Source organism: Eptatretus burgeri, chromosome 10 (assembly GCF_056783735.1).
Source record: "Eptatretus burgeri isolate ZD-2024b chromosome 10, Ebu_testis_v1, whole genome shotgun sequence".
In the NCBI taxonomy this organism is placed as follows: Eukaryota; Metazoa; Chordata; class Myxini; order Myxiniformes; family Myxinidae; genus Eptatretus; species Eptatretus burgeri.
Genome location: NC_140970.1, coordinates 28306607 through 28331955, shown reverse-complemented (window position 1 = coordinate 28331955; position 25349 = coordinate 28306607). Strand labels below are relative to the sequence as shown.

The following is a 25349-nucleotide window of genomic DNA, read 5'->3' as shown; positions in this document are numbered from 1 at the left end:
CACAAAACACCGCCCGGACACATCCGCAGACAAACTCCCGTCCGGACACGTCCGCAGATAAACTCCCATCCGGACACGTCTGGAGACAAACTCCCATTCCCGACATGTCCGGAGATAAATACCATCTGGACATGTCTGGAGACATACTGTGCCTGGACCTAAGCACCGTCTGGACACATGGAGATAACGACCGTCCAGACATAATGACCGTCCAGATATATCCAGAGACAGAGACAGAGACAGAGACAGAGACAGAGACAGAGACAGAGAGAGAGAGAGAGAGAGAGAGAGAGAGAGAGAGAGAGAGAGAGAGAGAGAGAGAGAGAGAGAGATGGGGAGGGGGAGGAGAGTTATTACAGAGAATATGTTATGCTTTGTCAACACACACGTATGCACGCACACGCCACGCCATGACACGACACACACATGCTTGGCCGATATTGGCAATTTTTCTGGAATCGGCAGGTTCGAGTTAGTGTGATTACCGACCACAGTACGTACTGTATACAACCCAGAAAGCTTGAGTAGCTTTCACCAAAAAACAACGTTGCATTTATCTAGATATTTCAGAGAGATGTTCACAAACATTAATCGTTATAAACAGCAGCTGTGTGTGATGGGTGGAAAAAAATTTGGCTCAGTAATTTAGAAAACACTGTCACGGTTGTGGGGGTAGATGGAAGAATTTAATTGGAAAGTTAGGATTGAATGCAGTTGTTTCGTCCATGGACGTGTAGGAGACATCTCGATGCAATTAAGTAGGGAAATTGTGAGTTTAAGTGTTACGTGTCACCACACAGGTGGTGGTGCGGTGTTAATCAGACAGGGATTAAGAATAAGTTCCGCCAGTATGTGATTGCCCCCTGTAACCTATTCCTACATTTTTGAATGTACAAGTGAGCCAAACGTGCCAAGCAGGCAGAAGTCCCGTCTCCAAAGGTGACGGCGGGCGAAGTCACACCCCTGAGGCTGATGATTGATGGGCGTGATGTCAGAAACTAGCCAAACGTGCAGAGCAGGCAGAGGCCCCGCCTTCCCAGGTTTCATGCAAGCAAGCCATGCCCCCAGAGGAGGAAATGGGGGTTCGGTGTGACGTCAGACAGAGGAAGAGGAGGAATGCACGAGTGCGCAGTGAGGGGCGCATGCGGTCGAGAGAGAACTGAGCGAGGAGATGGCCTGTAAGAACAGGACTTTCGGGCTGGCTTTCCTTCGACGCATGAAGAAGACAGCACGATTCTCATATTCGTGCTGAGGCGATTTGGCTCGCCTACTGAGCAAGACGCTGGCCATTGACTCTTGGCTGGTCATGTGGGATGGGCTTCGAGGCCTCGTGTGTGTCACCGAAGGGGACGGCACCATTCCTCAAATAGCCTATCAGCAGGCGCGATAGACGAAGCAGCTGCACAGGGTCTCTGGGCCTTGGTATTGAATACCGCTCACAAATGAAATTGCCTGACGAACGTTTCTGCTGCAAGAGAGTGACTTGGCGCCATTTTGCACGTGTCTACACGTGCAAATAGAAGTGCCTCGATTCCAAGTTCCACAAAGACCATCTCTGGACCAAGCTAAGTGCCAGAATAAAGAAGGGATTCTTAAAAATTTCGTTCCACCTTTGCCTGTCTGTTTAAGTCTGTGTGTAGAGGCGCTTAGATCTTAGACTTAAGATCTTAGACTGAAGCTTACATCACATATCATTCTATTCCGATTATTATCCTTTGTAAATATTTGTCTATTTTCATTAAATGTGTTCATTTTAAGTAGCTGTATCCGTGTATTTGTCATGGGGTTCGAGTATAAACCCCCTTGTGCCATCCTGGTGCAGCGCTTCACTGTTTTCCCATGTGCACGCATTAATCTCTGAGAGTCTCGGCTGTAGACCTCCATGGGAGAAGTTCGACCATCTGGGCTGGCGGTGTTGACCGCCCGTCACCACAAATTGGGTTGGGGGGATTAACCTTGGCCACCAGCGCTGCGCCAATATGTTAATACGGCAAACGACTCAAAAATCGGGCGTTATCAAATATCTTTTGCATTGAAACTCACAAAGAGAGACATATTACCTTTTAAGAGCAAGTCCAATAACCAAATGCTTCAGAAACAGGTGCAAGGACAAATAGTGGGGCAACTTAGCTAAATATAGCATAATTGTGCATTTTGTGAGGAAAGCACCAAATTGGGCACACAAGTAGCCTATCGTATTATGAACAGATTTAGATATTGGGCCATCTCAAAATTTTTGATGGCAGTGGAAAATGGCTGCCACAGCCATCAGCGGCTGAATTTGAGATGGCCCAACATCCAAATTTGTTCATAATACGATAGGCTGCTAGTGCACCAAATTTGGTGCTTTCCTCACAAAATGCACAATTGTTATGCTAATTTGCCCCACTAAAAGGAAAACCTCAAAGAACCTCCATAAGATACGGGATGAAACTTTGCCACCACGGCACCCATAACAGGAATGGCATGTCCACACACCTGTGGAGAGTTCGTACAGATCCAAATCTACCCATACGTACCAGGTCCGTGTGTGCTGTATACGTACCTCTACCTTGTAACTGTTGACTGTACATCCCGATGTACTGTACAGCTTGGTAAGTGGTTTAAGCACTCAAGCAAGCACTCCAATAGAATGCCTGGCTTGGTAAGCAATTACCAGTTGCTGCCGATACAACTATTCACCCGGAAACGCCCGTGCAATTTCCAAATTGGACATATCAACACTTTTTGGGGGAGTCGGAACTGCTGATACTTTCAAATTTGGAGCTTACATTGTGCAATTCTGTTTAGTTTAACAGATTTTCTCGGCTATTCATTTGCACAAATGAAATAAAGCCACGAACGCTGGTGTCTCCAGACGTTTATAAGCATTGCAATATTCCCAGCGATTTGTAGCTATGATGAACAAGCATTCAATGTGAGGAAAGTGAAAACAACTTTATCGTTAAGAAATCGTTGCGGCCTGTTCCAAGTCGAAGCATGGTTGAGCAGGCCAAAAAAACATGGCGGCTTCAGACCGCAGTGAGGTTACCGAGGGAACGCCTTTAGACCCCAGACAGTGAGGTGGCCGAGGATTGCCTGATAAAGGATTTAATTAAATAAGGCAGTTAATTATCTTCAAAAGGGGTGTTTTAATTAACCCAAACACCCAATTTCACTCTTGCCCTTCCTTGGAGTTTTCTTCGTCTGCATGCAAAGTTTTAGGCTGCTCGGGTTTTTGGTTTTGGAGTTATGGACACACACACACACAAACCTGACACAAATTGCCTTTTATTATTGTAATATATTGTAATATGGAATGGGCAAAGCCGAGAAGCGAACGTAGAATTCTTCTTACATTCGCTTCTGACTTTACATAAAACTTGTTCACAACTGTATAGTTGCCAACTCTACTGTGGTACATGTAAGCGCCGCACAGCTGATGATTTTGATGCAATTTTCGGTTACTTCGGCCTGGATTCGGGATCAGCGATCAAATAATGTAAATCATGATTAAAAAATATTTTTGATGATGCGGGAGATATCTTTATTAAAATTACCTTTGGGGAAAAAAATAATTGAATAAATAAATAAATAAACGATCACTTCTGGTCAAGAATAAAAGAAATTAAAAGTTCCGCAAAGAGTTTCAAAATCACTCCCGGTAATGTTAAATACAAAATAAACACTTCCTGTCATGAAAAAAATCACTTTCGGAAGTATGAAATTAACTTTGGGAAAAAAATAATTGAATAAATAAATAAACACTTCCGGTCATGATCTCCCGGCATGCATCATTCCCCATGAGAAAAACCGGAAACAAAAAAAAAAACAGAAACAAAACAAAAACGGAAGCAAAAGGGTCATAGGCAACGACACGGATTCACAATTGCCAGGGTTGTTGTTTTTGTTGTTTCCTATTCTCTCATGTGCACGCGTTAAGTAATATTCACAAGATAGAAATAAAACCCAATCGTGTATATACACTGCACAGCGTTTAACAACAACCGGAAGCAAAAGGTCATAGCTAACGACACGGATTCCAAATGGCCAGGGGTATTGTGTTGTTGTTGTTGTTTCCTATTCTCTCACGTGCACGTGTTTAGTATGAAGCTCACTGCGTTCGCTATTATCATTACATTCTTTTTATTTTAGCGAATGCAGTGAGCTTCATACTTAACGTGTGCACGTGAGAGAATAGGAAACAACAACAACACAATACCCCTAGCTATTTGGAATCCGTGTCATTAGCTATGACCTTTTGCTTCCGGTTCTTGTTAAACGCTGTGCAGTGTATAAACACGATTGGGTTTTATTTCTATCTTGTGAATATTACTTAACGCGTGCACATGAGAGAATAGGAAACAAAAACAACACAATACCCTGGCAATTGTGAATCCATGTCGTTGGCTTTGACCATTTTGCTTCCGTTTTGGTTTTGTTTCTGGTTTTTTTTTTGTTTCCGGTTTTTGTCATGGGGAATGATGCATGCCGGGAGATCATGACCGGAAGTGTTTATTTATTTATTCAATTATTTTTTTCCCAAAGTTAATTTTATACTTCCAAAAGTGATTTTTTTCATGACAGGAAGTGTTTATTTTGTATTTAACATTACCGGGAGTGATTTTGAAACTCTTTCCAGAACTTTTAATTTCTTTTATTCTTGACCAGAAGTGATTGTTTATTTATTTATTCAATTATTTTTTTCCCAAAGTTAATTTTAATAAACATATCTCCCGCATCATCAAAAAATATTTTTTAATCGTGATTTACATTATTTGATCGCTGATCCCGAATCCAGGCCGAAGTAACCGGAAATTGCGTCAAAATCATCAGCTGTGCGGCGCTTACACTTACCATGGTATAGTTGGCAAGTATACAGTTGTGAACTAGTTTAATGTAAAGTCAGAAGCGAATGTAAGAAGAATTCTACGTTTGCTTCTCGGCTTTGCCTATTCCATATTAATGTTGCCTGCGAAATTATGTGATGAATTAATTGGAATTGTGCATCGTACCTGCCTCTCTTTTTCTAAACTCTAAAGTCCTTCAGCAGAAGGTGTCCATACCTCTGCTCTTCATAAGATAAAGGAAGATCATTTGTAATACCGACTAACACCAAGGCTGGCGCTATTTCAGCCACATGTCCATTTTGGAGTTTCGGTGACGTCCACGATTGCTCCATTACAGTAAGATTGTCTGCTATTAATTGGCCAATTGCCTTGGTTTATATAATTGTTCTGTCTCATGTAACACTGACGGGAGAGTTACATTGTTCGTATAGCATAAGACTGTTTGTTTTCAGTTACATTTTTGGTTCAGCATGCCGATTATCCTCAAAGACAGAGTTATTATAAAGTCGGGTTTGGCTACTCCACAAGACTGAACTCCACAAGAGTATATCGTCTTCATCGCCGAGATAATTTAATTATATTAAGATTCACAATGTAGAGCTGAACATGGTGTGTGCATCAGGAGCTGTTATTGACTAGCCCTGAAGGATAGAGTGACTCTTTGCTGGGTAAGCTAAGCTAACCATCTCCAGGAATTCTAATTAAACATCACAGTTATATCTCGAGTAACGTGTTTGTTTCAGTACTGTGGAAAGGACGATATTACAGAAACTCATACCAGGTACACGGTGAGCAGATTACAAAGACATGTATCAGGTAGAAAGCACATTAGAGACATGTACCAGGTACATCGTGAGCACATTACAGAGACTTATACATGTCACTAGCATAAGCATCTGCTGATTGAGAGGTGTGTGTCTGCACACCAAGAGTAAATCTTGCAAAATCATTTTATTTCCCATTTCTTGTTAATCCTTCCAGTCGAAGTTCAATTTCCCAATGGACCTCGTGATGTTATATTTTAACCATGGCCGATATCACTGAAATCCTTTTGAAGTATTTTACTCAGAGATGTAGAAGTTACAAAGTCAAGAGGAAGAGGTAAAACAATGACAAAAAAATTGCAACAATAACAGTTATATAAAATATCTGAAATTGAGAAAAACTACAAAACACCGATTCTTTTAAAATGTACAGAAATTATTGAATTTTGCTTCAAAAACTCCGCTGTGTGGCAAAGAATTCCAATCTGAGATGCCCGGGTGGCACTTGTGAAGACCCTCCCAGGTATCCAGGACATTCTCATACGTAGGGCCTTTGACAAAGCACCATGCCTGAGAGTGTGAGAGAGAGAGAGTCACACACCAATTACGAGTATCTTTGGGAAAATGAACATTTATATTGTGTGCAAGTTTTGACACAAATATCAATCTTGCTGAATAGCTCAAGTCATCTCGAGTGTCACAAAGTCAGCTGCTTTCCGTTCTCGAGAAGCACCCTCTCTCTACGGAAGTGGCCGAGTATATTATGTTATTATCCTTATTCAAATGTATAATTCAAAACACCTCACTGCACTCGAAAACGTGGGGACAGGAATACTGAACTGTAGCGTGGGGACTTGTAATACCTTATCCCACCTGAAGTGGCGCTACACATTACACGTTCACATTGAGAATTTGCGGCCCTCCCCAAGACCACCGGCAAAGATAAAAACACCCCTATACATTAATTAGGGTCATGCTGATCCTCTGTAGCATGTCTGGATGGAATCGGCCCAGAACTAGAGGAGAAGCACAACAAAAACACACACACACACACACACACACACACACACACACACACACACACACACACACACACACACACACACACACACACACACACACACACACACACACACACACACACTGTCAAGCAGCTTAGGACCAGATTTGACAATGATGTGGACATTCCGAACAAAAGCACTAATTTTATTTCTACGTGCTACCCATTGCCAAAGCTTTCAATTTTTAATAGGAACCACTTCCTCAGTATGCAGCATGGTGGCCATCTTGGAAATTCAAGATGGCCACCATGTAAAAACCTATACTATAAGTACCAATATCTCGGCTTCCAAGCCACTTAGGCTCTCAATCTTGATGTCTAAACACATTTTCTGGGACAAGGAATTCAATTATACCATTCAGAATTTAGAGTATGGCGGCTATATTGGATTTCCAAGATGGCCACCATGTATAAACCTATAAGTACCAATATCTCGGCTTCCAAGCCACTTTAGCTCTCAATCTTGGTGTCTAAACATACATTGAGTAGCATACGTGAGGGCATATGTCAGTGAAGATGCTTTGCTGATATCATACACCTCTGCACATACCTGGTTATGGAACTAAATTGGCAATATCGGTTGATAATTTCTCAGCATTTTCTGTGTTTTATGTCTTTTCAGATAGACGAGCAGCATGGATTGGAACAAGTGTTTAATATGCCAAGAAAAGACTGCGGAGCCTATAAAATGTCCACTCAATGCAAAGGGAAGTGGGACAAGGGACAAGTCAGAACCATACAGCTCCTTTCAGAATCCTGGGCACACTACCAGTGGCTCTTCATGGACAAAGGAAATGTTCTTTGAGAAGACATGGCTGTATGTGAACTGGTCCAAAATCAGGCTGCATGGCACAAATCTTGCTATGTGAACTTCAGCAAAGAGAAGCTCGAGAGAGCTACTAAAAAGCGAGGGAGGGATGAAACCACAGCGGACATTGGCAAGTTCCATCATCTGATCACCTTGGGTCAAGATGTGAGCATTTGGGTTGCCTTTGGTATGGGTAAGAACTTTGCATATCATCACATCAATGGTACACATGATGTCCTGGGAAAAGAGAAATCCCTGGCCATACCTCTCTTCCACAGCCTCACAGGATGACACACCACCTCTGCTTTCTTTGGAAAGGGTAAACAGTCAGCATGGGAGGAATGGAAGTGCTACCCTGATGTGACCCGTGCTATCACCTACATGGCGCTCAATCCTTACACCAAAGTAGATGCAGATGTTCCACACCTCCAACTACTGGAATGCTTCATAGTTATCCTGTATGATAAGACCAGTGACCTGGAACATGTTGATGAAGCAAGGAAGGCACTGTACTGTCAGAAGGGGAAGACAATGGACACAATTCCACCTACCCAGGATGCATTACTGCAGCATTCAAAGCAAGTTGCCTACCAATCTGGAATATGGTCCACCAGTGAACAGAGTGAACATGCACCCACTCCAGAGGGGTGGGGCTGGATTCTTGATGAGGGCAGTGAGTCCTGGGTTCCAGTCTGAAACACTATACCTGTGGCCTCCAAAGCCTACAGTAAACTGGTTACATGTGGTTGCAAGAGTCTGAAGGGATGTGGCATGAGATGTGCATGCAAACAGGCCCGTTGGAAGTGCACCGAACTGTGTAGTTGTCACTGGGAGAAGTAAAGTATGCAAGAGACACACCATGCATGTGCAGAGGTGTATGATATCAGCAAAGCATCTTCGCTGACATATGCCCTCATGTATGCTACTCAATGTATGTTTAGACACCAAGATTGAGAGCCTAAGTGGCTTGGAAGCCGAGATATTGGTACTTATAGGTTTATACATGGTGGCCATCTTGGAAATCCAATATAGCCGCCATACTGTAAATTCTGAATGGTATAATTGGATTCCTTGTCCCAGAAAATGTTTATACATCAAGATTGAGAGCCTAAGTGGCTTGGAAGCCGAGATATTGGTACTTATAGGTTTATACATGGTGGCCATCTTGGAAATCCAATATAGCCGCCATACTGTAAATTCTGAATGGTATAATTGGATTCCTTGTCCCAGAAAATGTGTTTATACATCATGATTGAGAGCCTAAGTGGCCTGGAAGCTGAGATATTGGTACTTATAGGTTTTTACATGGTGGCCATCTTGGATTTCCAAGATGGCCACCATGCTGCATACTGAGGAAGTGGTTCCTATTAAAAATTGAAAGCTTTGGCAATAGGTAGCACGTGAAAAAAATTTGGTGCTTTTGTCCGGAACGTCCACATCATTTTGCGAAGCTGCCCGACAAACACACACACACTGGTCTGTGACTTGTAGTAAAGATATGCCAAGTACACCTGGAGGCTCAAGGGCCAATGTAACAACTGGTGTTACATTATAACCTATACCTTTGTGCATTTCATATACAGTGTGTAAAAGAGTGATGCATACAGGACGGCTTACTATGAATATACCATCTTCCTTTTATTGCACTTGCATACACACATCGCTTGCAGCAGATGGACACAGACACAGTTTACTGTATGCAGTACCTCCAAGCATCCACACAGATTGTGACTACTGTATATGGTACCTCTAAACATCTACCCAGATACACTGTACTTTATACGGTACCCGAGAAGCCCGTGTCTGAAGCTTTAAGATGCTGGCTTGGACACTGCCTCCTCGAGGTTGTCGGCGTTGTTGTAAATTTGTTTGTGGAGATCTCTCTCACTCTTACCTAGCAGCTGTGTAGCATGTGTTCCTGGAGGACAGCGGAGCGATAATTCAGATGTCTGTTCTTCTGGTTCACTCTCGCCTGCGATCCCAACCACTTGGCCCCATTCATGTTTTGTGGGTCTCCTTTGGGTCTGGCTGGGAAGCTGTGCTGCTCCGTGGACTTCCATTGGCTGGAGGCCAGCTAATGGGGGAAAAGGGTGAGCACCTGGACAGATATCTTTTCATCAAAACCATGTAGTGGCACTCACAAGGTTCAAGTACAAATGTAAAATCCTTAAATAGTAAGCCTTTTCTCAAGCTCGTGGACTCAGAGATGCAAAACATTATTAAAAAAAACAAAGAAACAATTGAGGCAAAGACCATGGCAGATAGATGACCAATTTAGCGTTCAGTTGTACGATTAACCTCGGCAGATCCCTCTATCTACATGAACAGGATGAAATGTGTGCGACTTCAAACTTTCAATCTAAGTATCTCAAAGTGGCAAACTGTGCATTCAATGTTCTGTTTTTATCACTCTGTGTTGGAACCAACTGGTACTGTATTAAAAAACATAATAGGTTTGATAACCCATTCATTACCAAGTCAGCAAGATGTTTCCTTGACACAAGATTGAGGCTCAGGGGACCGCGAGGATAGAAAAGACAGTAAACTTAGAGTGGAACCACGTATGGACAAAACAAGCAAGGAAACTAGAAGGGCACTTGGTGGAGCGCATACCTCTGCCACGTAATGCACGAGAACATATCTGGCGCAATACATTTTTTAAAATATCATGTTATACAGCACTATATAGTTTTTGAGCCCTCTCAATGGAGAAGAAATCACTTTTAAAATTCTAGTAGTCAGATCCGGATTCAGATCTTCACCAAAATCAAATCAATTCGTCGTCGTCCCACACCCAACCTGTCCACCAAGTTTCATCCGAATCCATCCACAACTTTTTGAGATATCGTGCTATATATTAGTTTAGCCCGATCCATGGTGAAAAATCACTTTAAAATTATCAGATCCGGATCCGGATCCGAAACTTCACCAAAATTGAATCAATTCGTCGTGGTCACACACCCAATGTGTCCACCAAGTTTTGTCCGAATCTGTCCACAACTTTTTTGAGATATCGTGCTACATATCCTTTTTGGCTCTATCTCTCAAAGGTGAAGAATCGCTTTAAAAAGACTAGTGGTCGGATCTGGATCCGGATCTTCACAAAAATCAAATCACTTCGGCGTTGTCACACACCCAACCTGTCCACAACTTTTTGAGATATCCTCTACACAAACAGATAGACAGACAAACAGACAGAAAGGGGTGAAAACATACCCTCCTTCACCTTCGGTGGCGGAGGTAATAAATAAATCTCGTATCCAGATCCAGATTAGGATCTTCACCAAAAGCGAACCAATATGTCATTGTCACACACCCAACATGTCCACCAAGTTTCGTCCGAATCCGTCCACAACTTTTTGAGATATCCTTTACACAAACGAAGAAAAACAGACAAACAGACAGAAAGGGGTGAAAACATAACCTCCTTCACCTTCGGTGGCAGAGGTAATGAACAAAACAATGAAAGAAGATCGAGGAGGGGAAGGAAACACAGTAACCTGCAAAGAAGAGGTCTGGGTTAAATAGGGTTAATGGAGGTAGAAAAGATCACTGGTAGGGATGGGGGATGACGTGAGATGATGCTTCACCACCTGCTTGAACCCCTCGAGGGAAAGGTGGGATTGAATCGCATCTGGAAAGTGGTTACGCAAATGGGAGAAAAGAAGAACAACAGAGTGGAGGTGTTCGGAAAGCCTACATTTTGAGAGTTTAACTGAGGAGGTGGTTACTGGAAGAACATTTGTTTTTGATTAGAAATGTAATTAATTGGTTTAATGTCCATGCAATCGGCGATGCAAATGGCAGTCGACTCGATGTGATAATATTGGCAAACACTGTCCAACCTTTACCCAATTCATTTTAATAAACATGAGTTAGTGCCATATGGAACTAAATTGCTCAGTGTCTTCCGTTCCACAATATATAATGGACAATATTATTATTGTGTGTCATGGAAAACTTGGCCACATTCTTTTTCACCATGATGTGTCTCTCTCTACCTTTGGCCAGTTGGAGAAGGTACATCAGGCAGAGCTCAGGTTGTGTGACATTTCGGTGGCAGAGACATCTTTTGTAACGTCCACCAATGTGTGCAAGGTTAGCTGTTGTATGGAAGCAAAGTGGTGCCACAACCCAAAGGATCATGCTTTATAAAATTGAGATACAAATTGACTTACGTCCATGTTGGGGCTCAGAAATAAGTGGAGCAGAGCTGGGATGAACTCGAAGGTCATCTGTGCAAAGAAAATTCGATTTTTCTCTCTGTACAAAAATTAGAACATCACCTCAAAGAATGAACACAATATTCCAATCACATGCAACAACCCAACAGTACCGTATCTGGTAGAAGTTTAATGTGAAAATCCAAAACAATTTTTTTTTAATTTATGGTCTTGAGTTTGAGCCCCGTTGGCTGCTGAATTAACACCAGGTGGGGCTGACACCTTCTGAGGTCGGTGAAATGAGAACCAGTGCACTGCTGGAGGGGCACAGCATCAGCAGCACAGCCATACTTCCATGAAATGATAGCTACCCAGCAGCCAAACTGCCATATGAAAGGACAGAACAGAACGACTGACTCACCGACTCGCTGACTGATATTAAAGTTAGATACCTTTGGGCTGACGTAGAAAACTGAAATTTTGTGTGCTGATGGAAATCGAAGCTGATACACCGGGGGGGGGGGGGGGGGAAATCAGAGAACTGTGGGAAAGCATCTGCAAAAACTATAAATAAATGAAAAAAAACAAGTGCAACTGTTTGTCAGGTCAGGCCAAATTAGATCTATGACTTGCTTCAGGCACCATGTAAACCTGCACTAACCTGTTTCATGGTCGGGTTGTCGAAGACTAAACCATCTTCCCCACCAGGTTTCCTGGTGAGGAGGGTATATGGATATGGACACCCAGCAGGATTTTTTTTTAAAGCTGTCAAAGGGCGTAGGAGCTTCTTGAGCCAAAGGCCATCCATATATAGTGCCTGTGTCTGTGAACATCCTCCTGCAGATGTTTTTTTTGTTTTTTTAGGATGTTGGTAACAGGATTTGCACTCCTGTCACCGTAAAAACCTTCACTCAGCATAACACACAAATACAAAGACAAGCCGGTAGGCGGCGATGGGTTGCCGAGCATGGAAACTACAAGATATAGAGCAAAATGGATGTCATATAGTGGATAGAGAATCACCTTAAGATTACGCATATCAAATCTCATCGAGTTCCATCTACTGATAACTACTCGGTATCCATTTGAATGAAAAGTACCGAAAATGCGGTTTGAAATCGGAAATCCCCAAAGTTCGAGGGGGTGCTGTGGGTGAACAAAGATCTAAATCGAAAATCCGGCTTGATCGTTTGTGCACAATTTATTCCAGACGATTAGTGTGAATTTTCATGACCATCCGACCATAACCCTAGGAGGAGTAGCATTTGGCGCGAGGGCACCTCCAGCTCTCGCATATTATCGATTTTTGCACTAATTGACCTTTGACCCCTGACCTAAGCGAAATCGGTCAATATGTCCTGAGGCAAAGTTGTAGTACTCATTGAGTACCATGAACCTGCAAAGTTTCATTCTCTGAAGATGCACTCACCTGGTCGCGCGGGGGCCTTCAATTTTCGCAAATACCCTAATTGTAGGGGGCGCTGCGGGTAAAGTATTCCATATATCACAAAAACCGGAATATATTTGATAGAGCATCACCTGTAGATCATTCGTGCCAAATTTCATAACCCTACGTGGGATAATGGCTTTCGGAATTGATTTCGCGTGAACGGTACTGATTTTGAAGGTTTTTCGGTTGTTGCTAGGGAACCAAAGCGTCCCTAGTAACCATCACAATTTCCAAAGCACTAGGTCATAAGATGTACCTACCACCTGAGTTTGGTCAAAATCCGCCCACGTTTACTACCAATTATGCTGATGACAAACGAACAAACATAACATCCAAACAAACAGACAGAATTACTGACAATAAGGGTCACCTCTTTTGGCGACCCAACAAAAACTGAAAACCCACTCTTGTGCTGCTGCCCTTCGCAGCGCAGCTCACCGAATGACGGGATTGGGGCAAAGCCTACAGGACCCCCATTCCTTGATGTTAGGAGGAAAAGCATGGCATAAACTTCCTGGGTCAGATTGCGGTGGTGTGTGGTGGAGAGGTACTGCGGTGTCATCCACCAGACGGCGGTCTCCTTGGGTTAACCTGAGGCGGGTTGCTTGGGGAGGGTGCCTGGAATGTCCTATCCCTAAGAGAGGATGATCACCTGTCTCTGTTATCATCGGAGCTCAAGGGTTTCAACATGGGTATTGCAGCACTTTCTGAGGTTCGCAGACTAGATAGTGGAGAGATCATGGCAGGTGGTTACACCTACTATTGGTCTAGTCGCTCTGATGGTTAACATGCCCAAAGAGTTGCTGTATCTGTGTCCAATAAGCTGAATCCAATGATAATTGAGGTAACACCGCTCAACGAGCATATTATGAGACCAAGTATTCGTCACTCCCTGGGTTCGTTTCCCTGGTCTCTGTCTATACTCCGACTGAGATGAGTAATCTCACTGTGAAGGATACATTATATGCCACACTCAAGTATGTAGTTGATCAGTGCACCAGGTGAGATACTCTTCTAATCTTGGGGGATATCAATGCATCGACTGGCACTGAGAGGGATGGTTATGAGACATGTGTTGGTCCCCATGGGTCTGGAACTGTGAACCAGAATAGCAATAAGTTCCTTGACTTTGCAAGAAGTCATGGACTTGGGGTGGCTGGTTCATGGTTTCAGCGCCCACACGCTCATCGCTGGACTTGGTATTCCAACGCTGGTGATGCGGCAAAGAATATTGACCATGTGCTCGTTGATGGTTGCTGGAGGATGATCCAGAACTGCAAGGTCGATCGGAGTACTCAGTTCCTCAATACCGATCACAGGCTTGTTGTAACAACTCTGAAGTTGCAGCTGAAATCCGGGAGAATGGTACCAACCCAGCCGAGGTTGGATGTTGGCAAGCTCAAGGATGAGAGGGTAGCTGAGGAGCTTGCAAACAGGCCGAGTGGGGATTTGGGGGTTTGGGTGCATTGTGGAATCCTGAAGAGTTGTGGAGTGCCTTTAAGACCACCATCTTTGATGTTGCCGGTGGATATCTTGGTACTCACCATCAGGCGATGAAGAATTTTGTCTCTCAAGGGACACTGGGTACCATTGACCAGTCACAGGGCCAAGCTTAATGGCAGAGCTGAGCTGTTCAGGAAGTTGAGGCATAAAACTACTTACGCTGATGGTGGACAAGGAGGCCTATGTGCGAGGGGGGTAGAGCATTACCTGTGGTCAAGTGATTCTCGTCCTGCTTACAGCGGAATTCATGCATTGCATTCCTCCAAGCCCATCCCTCGGTGTACTGCAGTTAGAGGGGAGGGTGGTGGCCTCTTCACAGAGGAGTCCGAAGTGAAGGCACACTGGGCTGGTCACTTTGAGCGGCTGTACCAGGCTGACCCACCAGCCTTTGAATTAGATGTCAGGGGTGTTTCTATCCCTATTGCTGACCCTCCAATCACTGTGATCCACTTTCGTTTGTGGAAACACAGGCTGCGGTGAACCGGTTTAAATGGGGGTAAAGCTCCTGGGATCTGTGGCATCCATGCTGAACTTCTCAAGGCTGGTGGAAATGCTGTACTCATGTCGTTGCATGCAGTTCTGTGCTCTGCCTGGAGCACAGGCATCATCCCAACTGACTTGAATAGGGGCCTTGTGGTCCCTCTCTGGAAAGGGAAGGGTGGTTGCCAGGACTGCAACAACTACCAAGGGGTGACGCTGCTCTCAGTGCTGGGCAAGGTCGTTGCTCGGATAATTATTGAAAGGGTTCGCCACCATCTTCCGGTTCCGGTTTTAGAGCAGCGAGAGGTCTCCTTTGGGGCTCCCTGCTGACGTTCTCAAAGCTTAGTTTCCGGTTGTTATTTGTCCCGTTTTAACTGTTTAATTTTCTCACCTACATGTTACTGTGTGTTGCTAGTTCGGTTTTGTTTCAAAAATGGTGCTATTTTGTGAGTATTTTTGTCGACGTTCTTACCTGTGCTTGAGGCCTAGGCCTAGGCTTGAGGCCTACCGGTTCCACTCGGTGTTCGATCGTTTTTTGTTTTTTTTTCTCCCCATTACCTTCAATTTCTATCCTCCCCATTACCTTCAATTTTGATCCTCCCCACTTTCCAAACATCCCCCATTCTCCCAACTAATCTCTTTCTTATCTCAAAAAAAAAAAAAAAAAAAAAAACCCTACTACAACAACAACAACACGCTCACCTTCTCCCGATTCTTCTTCTTCCTCTTAACTTCCTCCTCGTCTTCTTCCTCGATTTTTTTTTTTTTTTAAACTTCCATGACCTAATCTGTTGAACTCTCTCATATATTATTAACAACAAAAAAAATATATATATACATATATACCCAACAACAACACGCTCACCTTCTCCCGATTCTGCTTCTTCTTCTTCCTCTTAACCTCCTCCTCGTCTTCTTCCTCGATTTTTTTTTTTTTTTACACTTCCATGACCTAATCTGTTGAACTCTTTCATACATTATTTTTAACTACAAAAACGATCTTATAATGCTTTATCTTCCTCTCTCACACATGTGGTACTCTTTACTGTTTCACAATGCACTACTCTTCTGCTATTTTAACAGACTGCTCTCATTTCGACCTCTCCTTCATTCCTTGCCTAAAAAATCCAACTATTACAGCACTTCTCTCCATTCTCTGAATTCGCCTTCATTGCATCCATCAAGAATTGTGTTAAATCGCATCTCTGACCTAAAACTTTTAAAAACCACAGTTTGCCATGGATGCTCGCTTTCCATCAACCATTCTTTTTTTCCAACTTCAGTGCCAACTCACCCCCCTCACCCCTCACTCTCACTCTCAAAGCAACCATCCCACTCTTCTCCCTCCAAGCCTCCCTCTCACCTCTCTCAAAAATCCCCCCCTCACTCTTCCTTCTCAAAGTTGCCCCCCCTCTCATCCACCAACCTGCCTCCCTCCACTGCCCTCTCACCTCTATCTCTTCACTCCATCTCCTCAAAGTCTCAACTGCCTTCTTCCTTGTCTCTTGTCCCCCCTCTCCCCCAGCACCACAGAGCCTTTTCTCCTCCTCATTCGGCCCCCTCCCCTCGCTGTTCTGCAATACCCCACACTCCTTCAGCAACCCTCCTTACCTGCCCCCCTCGTCCCTTGTCCTACCCTCCCCCTCCCCCTCCACCTCCTGCACCCAAAGCCTCCTCCCCTTCCTCTTCATTAAAAGTGTGGACCTCAAATATCCGGGGCCTTCGCTCAAACCTTTCAGATCTTTCCATACAGGTTGCCACTGACAAACCAGACATAATCTGCCTAACACAAACTTTCCTCTCCCAAGACGTGTCTGACTCCCAAGTATCTCTCCCCGGTTACTCCCTCTTACGGTATGACAGACCTGAGCCTCGTCCTGGTGGAGGTGTTGCTCTCTTCATCAAAGACTCTATTCCTCACTCTCCATGCACTGCTCTCACTCCCCCACACCCGCAGGAATACCTCTGGCTTCGGCTTCCCCTCCACTCCCACCTCATGTTTATATGTGTACTGTACCGTCCACCGAACAGTGATGACTCCATCTACACCTCACTATCCGAAAACATGGACCATCTTCTATCTTCTCATCCAAACTCTCTCTTCCTCTTATGTGGTGACTTCAATTGTCATCACGCCAGTTGGCTCGGTGTGGGTACCTCTCTCACCTGCCATGGCACCTCAGCAAAAGCTTTCTGCGACTCATTGGGACTGACTCAATCGGTCAACTTCCCGACCCGGATCTCAACCAATGGTGCTCCATCTCTTCTGGATCTGATTTTGACAAATTTCCCTGACAATATTGCTGCTCTTCCTTCGCTCCAATTGGTTCTTCTGACCACGTCCTTGTCAAAGTGGACATCTCTCTGGCTGTTATCAGAGAACCACCTCACCGCCGTCGAGTCTGGCATTTCACTCAAGCCGACTGGCAGGGTCTCCGAGCAGCCATCAAACTTACAGACTGGTCTCCTATCACTACTTTCTCAAACATCAACTCATCCTGGGAATTCTTTCAAAGAAACTTGCTCTCCCTCATGCACAGATTTATCCCCTCTCGTGTTCAGTTGTCTTACCCTTCCTCCCGCCCTTGGTTTACTGAAGCTTGTGGCGAGGCAGTTGTCCTGAAACAACTTGCCTTTGCCTCATGGAAAGCAAACCCAACTGAGGGCAATCTCAGTTCTTTCCACAAAGCTCGGAACAAGTGTGTATCTACCTTCAGGAGAGCCAGAAAACAACATCTTTCTCATCTCAAGTCTGAACTCTCAAACCTCTCTCCCTCCTCCAAATCCTAGTGGCGTTTAATCAAATCTGTTTCTGGTTTATGTTCCCCCTCCATCCCCTCCCTTACCTCAAATGGCCGCACTGCTGATTCCACACGTGAAAAAGCTGAATGTCTAAACTCGGTGTTTGCAGCTAAATCTTGTGTCCTAAACCCATCACTATCTCTACCCACTTTACCCAGTCGCACCCAACTGTCCCTGGACTCTGTATCCTTTTCTCCTGACAAGGTGGAGAGCTTGCTTTCAAACCTCGAGTCAGATTCTGCAACCAGTCCAGACGGCATCAGCCCACGTGTCCTCAAAGCCTGCTCTTCTGCTCTTGCTCACCCTCTCTCTGTTCTATTCACCCTCTCATTTGCCCAAGGTCATCTGCCATCTGCTTGGAAATCTGCTAACCTCACTGCCCTGCATAAAAAAGGTGCAAAAACAGATCCCTATAACTACAGACCAATCAGCCTTCTCCCAATCATCAGCAAGGTGATGGAATCCATCATCGCCTCAGATATGAAATCCTTCCTCTTCTCCAATGGCTTGATTTCCAATCATCAATTTGGTTTCAGACCAGGTCACTCTACCCTGGATATGCTGCTTCTGCTCTCCCATCAATGGATGGAGGTCCTCAATGCCAGACAGGAAATCCGAGCCGTATCCCTGGACATATCACGTGCTTTTGACGCAGTCTGGCACCCTGCCCTACTCACCAAACTCTCTTCCCATGGTATTCAAGGCCATCTCCACTCATGGCTCGCAGACTTCCTCTCCTGTCGCAGTCAACGTGTGGCCCTAAATGGAGTTCTTTCATCCCCTCTTCCTGTGCAGGCTGGAGTTCCTCAAGGTAGCGTTCTGGACCCTGTTCTTTTTCTGGTTTTCATCAATGATCTCTCGGACTCTCTGGAAAATCCTCTATTTCTCTTTGCCGATGACTCCACCCTCTGCCGTACCATCTGTCATCCCTCAGACCGGCAAGCAGCAGCTTCTTCACTCACTGCAGATCTGGATAAAATCACAAACTGGTCCAACACATGGAACATGTCTTTCAATCCAGACAAATCTCACACTCTCACTATGTCTCTTCGAAAGGACCGTTTACAAAACCCCCCCATCCACTTTCTCAACAATCCTCTTGAAGAAGTCTTTTCTTTCAAGCTTCTAGGTCTCACTATCTGCCATGACCTTTCCTGGGAAAGTCACATTTCCAACCTCACCTCAAAAGCCAGTCGCCGACTGGGAATCCTCCGTCGTGCTCAGTCCTTCCTCGGCCCTCTTGAGCTCCTGACCACTTACAAAGCTTTTGTCCGTAGCCTGATGGAGTACTGCTCTCCCCTCTGGGCTGGTGCTCCTGCCTCCCACCTTTCTCGGCTTCACGCTGTCGAAACCAGGGCATTTAAGATCATCGGCATCTCCCGCAATGAAGCTGAGTCTTTGGGCCTCTCACTCAATCACCGCAGGTTGGTCGGTGGTCTTTCTGTCTTCTACCGACTCCTCTCCAGCCTTGCACCCCCTGCTCTCTCTGCGATTTGTCCCCACCACATTTCCACAGGGCGCTCAAGGTCCGCCAACAACCCCCTTCTGGTAAAACTACCAAAATCACGAATCACTGCTCATCTTCACTCTTTCATTCCTCTTTTTTCCCGCCTTTGGAATAAACTTCCTCACTCTATTCTTTCCCATTCTTCCCTCCAGGCTTTCAAAACAGCTGTACACCACCACCTCTTATCTTCCCCCATCCAAATCCTCGATCTTTTCTACCCCCGATAATCCACCCAAGCCCACTTCCTTCATTTCTCCTGCTTTCCTTCCTGAAAGTCCCTGAAATGTCCATCTTCTCTTCGCCATGTTCCCCGTCCCATCCCCATCCCTCTCCCTTCCACAGTTCACCTAATGTGTCTGTTCCCCACTGTTTTGTCCCTTCCACTCCCGCCCCTCTTGTCTCATGCCTCCTTGCTGTGAGTTGTGTGTTAGCTCTCATACGAGCCTCGACCAAGGTATACAAAAAAAAAAAAAAAAATCTGCTTAAGCACCAGCGCCCAGAGCAGTCAGGCTTTAAACCAAAGAGGTCAACGATTGACCGTATCCTTGCTCTTCGGGTCCTCATCGAACGCAGATGAGAGTTTCGGCAGTGGCTGCTTGCAGCCTATGTTGATCTCTGTAAAGCATTCGATGCAGTGAATTGGGATGCCCTCTGGTGGATTCTTGGTCTTCGTGGGGAGCCACCAAAACTGATCAATCTGATGTCTGAACTATACTCTGGTTCTGAGAGTGCTGTGAGATGTGGTGATGTAATCTCTGACATATTTCCAGTTGTTCCTGGAGTTCGTCAGGGGTGTGTACTGGCCCCCATACTTTCCAGCACTTGCATGGACTCGATTCTCAGGAGGATGTCAGAGAGATCAAGCTGCGGTGCATCGTTTGGAATGTCGAGATCTCTGACATTGATTTCGCAGATGATGCAGTCATCTTTGCAGAGACTGAATATTCTTTTGGGGGCCGTCGAGGTGTTGAATGAGGAATCAAAGCCACTGGGATTACGGCTTTCCTGGGTCAAAACTAAGATCCAGGCTTTCAATGACATTTTGGATGCTGCCATCTTGTCTGTACCTGTTTGTGGTGAGGATGTTGAGGTCACGGAGAGATTCACTTACCTTGGTAGTGATATTCATGTCTCCGTTGGCTGTGAGCCAGAGGTTAACAGACATCTGGGTTGGGCCTGGGGAGTCATGGATTCACTGGATCATGGGGTGTGGCGCTGTCAGTACCTGTGCAGGAGGACGAAAGTCCGAATCTTCAGGTCCTTGGTGCTTCCACTCTTGCTCTACGGATGTGAGACTTGGACTCTGACCAGGCATCTGAGATGGACACTTAATTCCTTTGGTACCAGGTCTCTTCGGAGAATCCTTGGCTATCGCTGCTCAGACTTCGTGTCCAACGAGTGGTTGCTGAGAGAGACTCAAATGAGATTTGTTACCTGCATAGTCCGTGAATACCTGGTGTTGGCCTTAATGGTTAGGGTGGTGGGCTTGGGATTGTAGGATCCTAACTTCAAATCCCACTCAGCTGTTGAATTAATTCCAGGTGGGTTTGACTCTGCCTGTCATCCTTCTCAGGTCGGAAAAATGACTGCCAGTTTGCTGGTATCTTGTGTCGGAGTGGCGACCTGTCCAGGGTTGTGCCCAATAGCCAAGGAGACTGCTTAAGCAGCACCAACGTTTTGCACAGAGTATGGTCCCAATGGATGGATGGATGGATGGATAGTCCATGAGCGTCAGCTGCGGCTGTATTGATATGTGGCTCGTTTTCCTGACACCGATCCTGTTCACCAAATTCTCAGTGAGGGAGCCGAGTGAATGGAGGAGGCCAATGGGCTAACCACGCGCATCATGCTCCCATACCTGACCTGACCTGGTGAGCGACTCGAGACAATGAGGAAGCACGGTAATTTTGCATACCGACGGACATCGAAGCAGATGCACCAGGAAAAAATCACAGAACCATCTGAAAGCGTCCGTAAATGAAATATATATATATAAATATATATATATATATATATATATATATATATATATATATATATATATATATATATATATATATATATATATATATATATATATATATATATATATATATATATATATATATATATATATATATATATATATATCCGGGTGTAGTGGCGTGCACCTGTAATCCGGCTACCCGGAGGCTTGGGTTTGAGGATCGCTTGAGGATGGGAGCTCTGCACTGGGCCACGCAATGAGAGGGTGTAGGGCAGCCCGGAATCATGGCGAAACCCAATCCTTATCCCTGTGTCGTAAGAGGCGACCAGGGTTGCGTCAGGAAGGGTATCCAGCGTAAAACCTATGCCAAATCAGTATGCGGATCATAACGGATGATCCGCTGTGGCGACCCCTAAGGGGAGCAGCCGAAAGACGAACAACATATATATATATATATATATGTATATATATATATATATATATATATATATATATATATATATATATATATATATATATATATATATATATATATATATATATATTGTTAAGTTTGAGGGGGGGTATGCACTCAAAGGGTAATTAGGATGTTTAATTAGGTATGCCATGCTGTTCGAGTGTACCAGGATCTCGATGTAATAAGTAGCAATTCAGTGGTGATAAGTTGTCTAGTAAATGTCCATTTCTTCAAGGGGGAAATGATAATTGTCACGTAATTAGATAGGGACACGGGATAGGGTAAGTGTGTCTGTGTAAACCCCTTTTAGTATTCCCTGGAGGCTTGCCGTGACGTCACAGGACAGTGCTGCGGATGGCTCCGCCCCGTGATCACGATTGGCGGAAGGCGACGGCGGAGCGCCAATAAAACAGCTCGATTGGAAGTGACGAGAACTCGAGGATAAAAAGGCTCTGTTCGGGGAAAAAGGAGGAGGAAGAAGATCAGTACAGAAAAACCGTTCTGGTGGAGGCTGTTGTGCTGGGAGCGTGCTGTGTTGTTGCGCTGATTCGATCCTGGTTTCATCGTGTCTCGTGGCCTTGCTGTGCCTCGTGCCTCACCTCGGTTGGCTCTGGGGTTCTGCTGGCACGGAGCACGGGGTCGAACGGCGGGCGGACCTGCCTCCCTCTCCTGCTCGCAACTTGGCGCCAGAACTGGTTCCTTGGCGGCTGTGAGCGGACTTGGGCCGACACCAGGAGGTCGACAGCACCACGGTGTCTCCTGCCCCTGACGAGCGCGACGCCAGCTCGTCCGACGCCAATCCAGGAACTGTTGCGTCCACACCACGGGCCAGCCTGACCACCAGGACCAGCTACGTTTTGTGTGTGTGTGTGTGTGTGTGTGTGTGTGTGTGTGTGTGTGTGTGTGTGTGTGTGTGTGTGTGTGTGTGTGTGTACCTGGCGCCTTTAGAGGGTTTGAGATTTGTATATCCATCGGAATTGTTTGTGTTTTCCCCACGCCCGAACCCACACCACCATCCCGTCGAACACCCCGGATCCCTCCTCTTGCCGAGTCTTATTATTTCTGGTTAGAGAAATAATATAAACATCATTAACTCAGTGAAAAGCGACTCGTGCCACCTTCCTCGTCCCGTTTGCGGTAGAGCGATTAGAACCGCCATCTTTGGGTTGTAAAGGATAAACCGCCTCCATCGTTTCGGCTCATTCTACGTTAGCGGGACTGTTCAAGTCCCGTGAACGTCACAATATATATATATATATATATATATATATATATATATATATATATATATATATATATATATATATATATATATATATATATATATATATATATATATATATATATGAAAAAAGTGAAAAAAAAACAAGTGCAGGTGAGTGACCCGAATCATTGGGGAAGCACGGTTGTTGTTGCTTACCACTAATCATGTTTACAATGAAAACTAAAATCGAGAAAAAACAACAAATAGAACCAAAAATAAAACCATCAACTTACGAGCTTACAGCAGACAGATTTTTGTATTATAGTAGCCACTGAACAAAGCAGTCAACAACAACCACCAAGTCAATATTGAGTGCCCTTCTTCTGTGGACGCTTATGATGGACAGGCTTCCAGTGCACCGTCTTAAAAATGAAGTGATAAAAGGTCATCTCATTTACATTACACTGAATAATCATTCAAAAAAAAATAAAACATTTAAAGTACATACACCACACAGAACTAGAAGGGCACTCCATAGAAGGGTCACGCAATTCCTGATTCAGTAGATGAGTAGAACATATTCGGCCCAATACATTTTTGAAATATCATGCTATATATCATTTTTGGCCCCATCTCTCAATGGTGAAGAATCACTTTAAAAATTAAACGAGAGTAATTCGACTGCACGCAGTTGACGGGTATGCTTCCGCTCTTCCGCACAAACACTTGAGTATTGACATATTTGACCCTTGACCTTTATCATATCTGGCCCAAAATCTAATCAGTTAATTGCCCTGTCTAACTTTACCTTAGTACCAAGTTTGATGAAATTCTGTCCAATATTTCTTGAGTTAGGGCGTAAACAGTAAAATTTCAGAGGTTGACCTTTATCACATCTGGCCCAAAATCTAATCACTTAATTGCCCTGTCTCACTTTACATTTTTACCAAGTTTGACGAAATTCTACAATTTGCTTCTTGAGTAATCGCGTAAACGAAAATCCGGACGGACGGACGGACAACCTGGAAACATAATGCCTCCGGCACCTTTGGTGCGGAGGCATAAAAACTCTCGGATCCAGATCTTCACCAAATCGAATCAATTTGTCCTTGTCACACACACAACCTGTACACCAAGTTTCTTCCGAATCCATGCACAACTTTTTGAGAAACATATATATATATATATATATATATATATATATATATATATATATATATATATATATATATATCACTCAATGGTGAAGAATGACTTTAAAAGTTTTAGTATTCAGACCCAGATTTGGATCTTTATCAAAACTAATCAGTTTGTCCTTGTCACACACTCAACCTGTCCACCAAATTTCATCCGAATCCATCCACAATTTTTTGAGAAACATGTGTGTGTGTGTGTGTATATATATATATATATATATATATATATATATATATATATATATATATATATATATATATATATATATATATATATATATATATACATACATGTCACTCAATGGTGAAGAATGACTTTAAAAATTTTTCGTATTCAGACCCAGATTTGGATCTTTATCAAAACTAATCAGTTTGTCCTTGTCACACACTCAACCTGTCCACCAAATTTCATCCGAATCTGCCCACAATTTTTGAGATATCCTGCACAGAAACAAACAAATGAACAGACAAGCCTGTAGGCGACAAGGGATTCGCTGGGATCGAAGCGCTGGATATGATGCTTTTCATTCTGACCTATCCACCGCCGAAGATTCATTGCCAAGACGTATTGGTTCATATACGATTGTTCCTCTGCCTGGCAAGATATTTCCTATTGCGTATTTTGCCAACTGGCACTCCTCATAAAAATGACGGTAAATAGACACCCTATTTTTGAAGGACTCCCATTTGAAAAATAATCGGTTTGCTGGTTTGTGCTTTGGAGCCTCGCGTTACACGCACGCACGCACGCACGCACGCACGCACGCACACGGAAAACCCGATAAACTTCTCTCAATGCTCTTGTTTGACACCTCCTGAGCCACCCAATATTTTTCATAAGCCACGCCCACTTTCCTACGCCACTCCCACTTTAAATAATTAATAATTGGAGGTGGTGTGTGGGTCGTGGAATAGTTTATGGAAAATAAATAAATAATTGGAGGCGGAGTGTGGGTGAGGATTCGTTTTCGGTAAATAAATAAATAATTGAAGGTGGTGTGTGGGTCGTGGAATCGTTTTCAGTAAATAAATAAATAAATAATTGAAGGTGGTGTGTGGATCGTGGATCGTTTTCGGTAAATAAATAAACATATTATATTATTAGAAATCCACAAAGACAGAAATGCCAGTGATTCCATTTATTTTGGATCCTTTTCACT

The 25349-nt window shown here is 44.1% G+C and overlaps 1 protein-coding gene across 2 annotated transcripts in view; it reads right to left on the bottom strand.

Moving 5' to 3' along the window:
- Window positions 1-5761: 5761 nt before the first annotated feature.
- The window catches only part of LOC147018171 (uncharacterized), a 44855-nt gene continuing 25267 nt past the window's right edge, over window positions 5762-25349 (bottom strand). Inside the window, exons 4-6 of one of the 2 annotated variants that reach the window (XM_085897592.1) lie at window positions 11640-11696; window positions 9356-9559; window positions 5762-6163 (exon numbers count right to left, since the gene is read on the bottom strand). In XM_085897592.1, coding sequence (XP_085753718.1) covers window positions 6132-6163; window positions 9356-9559; window positions 11640-11696 — 293 coding nt within the window. In that variant the 3' untranslated portion in view covers window positions 5762-6131. The remainder of the gene's footprint in view (window positions 6164-9355; window positions 9560-11639; window positions 11697-25349) is intronic. The other variant, XM_085897593.1, reaches the window with a different exon arrangement.